The 3,340-nt window shown below is 35.6% G+C and overlaps 1 protein-coding gene across 2 annotated transcripts in view; it reads right to left on the bottom strand.

Annotated features, from left to right (window-relative positions):
• Positions 1 to 2,416: 2,416 nt before the first annotated feature.
• LOC108684055 (sodium/potassium/calcium exchanger Nckx30C) overlaps positions 2,417 to 3,340 on the bottom strand; it is a 61,339-nt gene continuing 60,415 nt past the window's right edge. For both annotated transcript variants that reach the window (XM_018188077.1, XM_018188080.1), the window contains one exon: positions 2,417 to 3,177. In XM_018188077.1, coding sequence (XP_018043566.1) covers positions 2,937 to 3,177 — 241 coding nt within the window. In that variant the 3' untranslated portion in view covers positions 2,417 to 2,936. The remainder of the gene's footprint in view (positions 3,178 to 3,340) is intronic.

Raw genomic sequence — 3,340 nt, 5'->3', positions numbered from 1 at the left:
CGTGTGATTTTGATAATCTAAAATTCGCTCTACCGATTAACGTAGACAGTATTTTTATTATGGTCTTTTTCTTCTTTATATTCTTCGCGAATCAATTTTTGCATTAGCTGTAGGCTTAATAAAAAGCTAGGCCGCTTTTAGGCGTTCAGACTATCGAAAATGTAATATTGTTTCTTTGGTTGTATCTTTCTCAAACTGCAGATATATATAATAACATTTTGTTCACCTCGTATATGTAATATAATCGATCATGTAATATAATCGATATTATAACTATTACCTCTATATCCTTAAAACGTATTCGTTACAAATGCTTTATACAACATGGATTCTGTAATCTGGATTAAAAGTCGCCCGACTTCATGCTTCGACTACACATGTTTCTATATTCCTTCTTTTCTTTTTTTCTTTTTAATTTTATCGTTCTCTCATTTTCTCATTCCCTTTCTCTGTCTCTCTCCCAATCTCATACACACATACACACCTATATAAACTTGTTCATTCTATTACCCGTTTATCTTCACTGTGTACATATAATAACCATAATAATAATCATATTTTCTAACAGTATCTTAGTATAGTGTCATAGTGCAATATCGAAAATTTGAAAGAAGTTAGCAAAAAAATAACTGCTCGGAGAGTATCAAGCTGACGTAGAACATCACAGAAAGTGTAATGTCTAATTTGTTCAATGTCGGCATTTGTCTTCCGCTTTATAAGAGCGTATCATAATAATGTTACATTTCACGTGCAAATATCTGCAGTGTATCTCTTGTTCTATGTAGAGAAAATATCGCACGAGGATTCGATCGCGCGTAAGATGCATCAGCAAGCGACATGAGTATATCCTTAAGTGATCCTTTAAAATCTTTGCATGATGCACCAATTCGAGTATATAATTTGCAATAATTTTCTATATGCGCTTAAGAAAGTCTGTTTTTTGCATGTCGCTTACAGATTATAGTTACGGTAGTAATAATCATTATATTTAAGAGAAAATATGTTCGGAATCGGATCTAAATGTTTTACGCGAACGAGATATTTCTTTGTATTCGTGACTTAATTTTACATTGATCAGGAATAAAAAATTTGCCCAGGTTCTACTATACATAATTTTTTGTAAAAACAATAATAAAGTAATAAATTTCCTAAATGTAATAACATTTAAAGATGGAAGCTAATTGATCGGGAACGCGCTTTTTTCAAAATGAATAATTGATATAAATAAGTGATTATTTTTTATGAAATTTTAACGCTATGCAACAATGAACGCATTTTCTTTTGATTCAAATAAATCAGTTCGTTTCCCTGCGAATCTACCAACGATTTATCAAAACAAAAGCAAAGGAAATATAATAACAAACAGATCAACGCATTTCCGATTAATATTTTTTCACTTTTTCTATCTTATTCACGTATCAACAACAACATCCGTTCCGATCATATGCTGAAAATTCGGTGCGACAATCAATCATTTCATTTGAGACGTGAGTGCCAGTATTTGAATCACATTAATTTAATGAATCAATATTTGAAAACTTTTTGATCAAGCTATTCACGTAATATCATTAATGTAAAACATTTAATAAAGTAATATAAAACGTTATTTTATTAAACAGTCAAACATACTCTCATTTTAATTTTTCAAAATGATTGTTAAATATTGAAAATATAAAACGCAAAAAAAAGCACTGAAGCATTTTCTGTGTTTACGGCAAAAATTTTTTGCATAATGTATATTGTGGTACATATTATAGTATACCGTAAGTAACTTTGGTTAACAAAAAATAAAAATATATAAAATTATATAACTTGCCTGAAATGTGCACTTGGCGGCATTCGAGATATATGAGCACTGTTTCGTCGTCAGAATGGAATGCCGAATCCCGCACCGCAGATTGGATTCCGTGAGTACAACAGAGTGAGAGAAGTTATAACGCTATTCTATAATATTAGAGGCGAAGAGAATTCCTGCTTTAGAGAAAAATCGGCGAGCGGTCAGGTCACTTCTTTCAAGGATAACGTTATGTATAATATTCGGACGTGAGTGTGCCAAGGAGTCAAACGAAAAGACCTACGGTAACATTTTGTATACTATTGGTAACATCGCGTTTTAAGTCTAACATTATTGCTATTATAGATATACTCGAAAAACGTGATGTTTCGATAAATGCACAAATCAAGTGATATCTAACGGTACCCATGATTATAATTAGAAATAGCCTTATAGAATATTGTTGAATATAAGATAGCGTTCTGTAAATCTTTATCGTAATAATTTCAAGTAAATTAATAACAGTACTGTGATCAATTTGTTTCACGTACAGTGTCGCTTAATGAAAAATAATTAAGAAGTAGAAGGATAATGAAGAAAAAATGAAGAAGAAAAAGAAGAAGATCAGGGAATCTTAAAGCCAAGTTTATGCCAAAAAATCCTTCCACGGATTAGATAAACTTATAGTTTGGTCCTTGGCACGATCGGCTAACGCGCTCGCCATGCTTAAACAATAAAGTAGCGCACTCGAACGGAGTGGTGCGCTCGGTTAATCCTTAACAAGGTAACGAGTATTTCGTTTCAGGTATTTCAAGATTTTATACAATATGTACATCTCTCGCGACTAGAGCAAAACGCTTCGTAATCTGGTATGCGAAATTGCTGTGAGACTCGATGATCGGTGATAGTGGCGGTGTGAGATGGTGCTACTATTGCCGTTCGTAATGTCAAATCCCATTCACGCGCGCGCGGAAGGTAATGACTGGCGCGGTTTCCTCCTCGGCTCGAAGCGGCGACCGCGGGGAAGAGTTTTCTCGTCGGCCAAGACTCGCCGACGACGATGACGATGATGATGACGAGACCCGTAAGTGTGCGTCCGTTTCGCAGACGTATCCTTTCTCCGGAGGAGTTTTAATACCTCGGCTGCGCTGTCCTGGCTGCCCTACACCGGACAGACCAATATCTCGTACTCGAACATCAGCGAGACGGCGACGAAGACGAAGTAGAGGATGAACATCGTGAAGCCGAGGCCCCTGTTCATTTTCCATCTGAAGCAGGCGATGCTCATGATCACGAACAGCAGCATGCAGAACAGTATCGCTATGCTGCACACCATGCCCACTGAGTTCACCTCCACGGGTTTCCCGTAGATTAAACCGTATAGGAGCCATGGAACCGGAAGCCTGTGAGCACAATCAAAGCACAAATCGAGCCTATTTTCATTGCCCGACTGACGTATAGATATGATTATAATTAAACAACTATTCCGATTGTTTATGCTTTGTCATTCTTTTCTCATTATTTCCTAGAAATTAAGAGAGAGTATGTAATTTTAGAATGTCAAGA

The sequence above is a fragment of the Atta colombica genome, unplaced genomic scaffold, assembly GCF_001594045.1.
Source record: "Atta colombica isolate Treedump-2 unplaced genomic scaffold, Acol1.0 scaffold126, whole genome shotgun sequence".
NCBI classification, from domain to species: Eukaryota; Metazoa; Arthropoda; class Insecta; order Hymenoptera; family Formicidae; genus Atta; species Atta colombica.
This window is presented reverse-complemented; position numbering and strand designations above follow the sequence as displayed.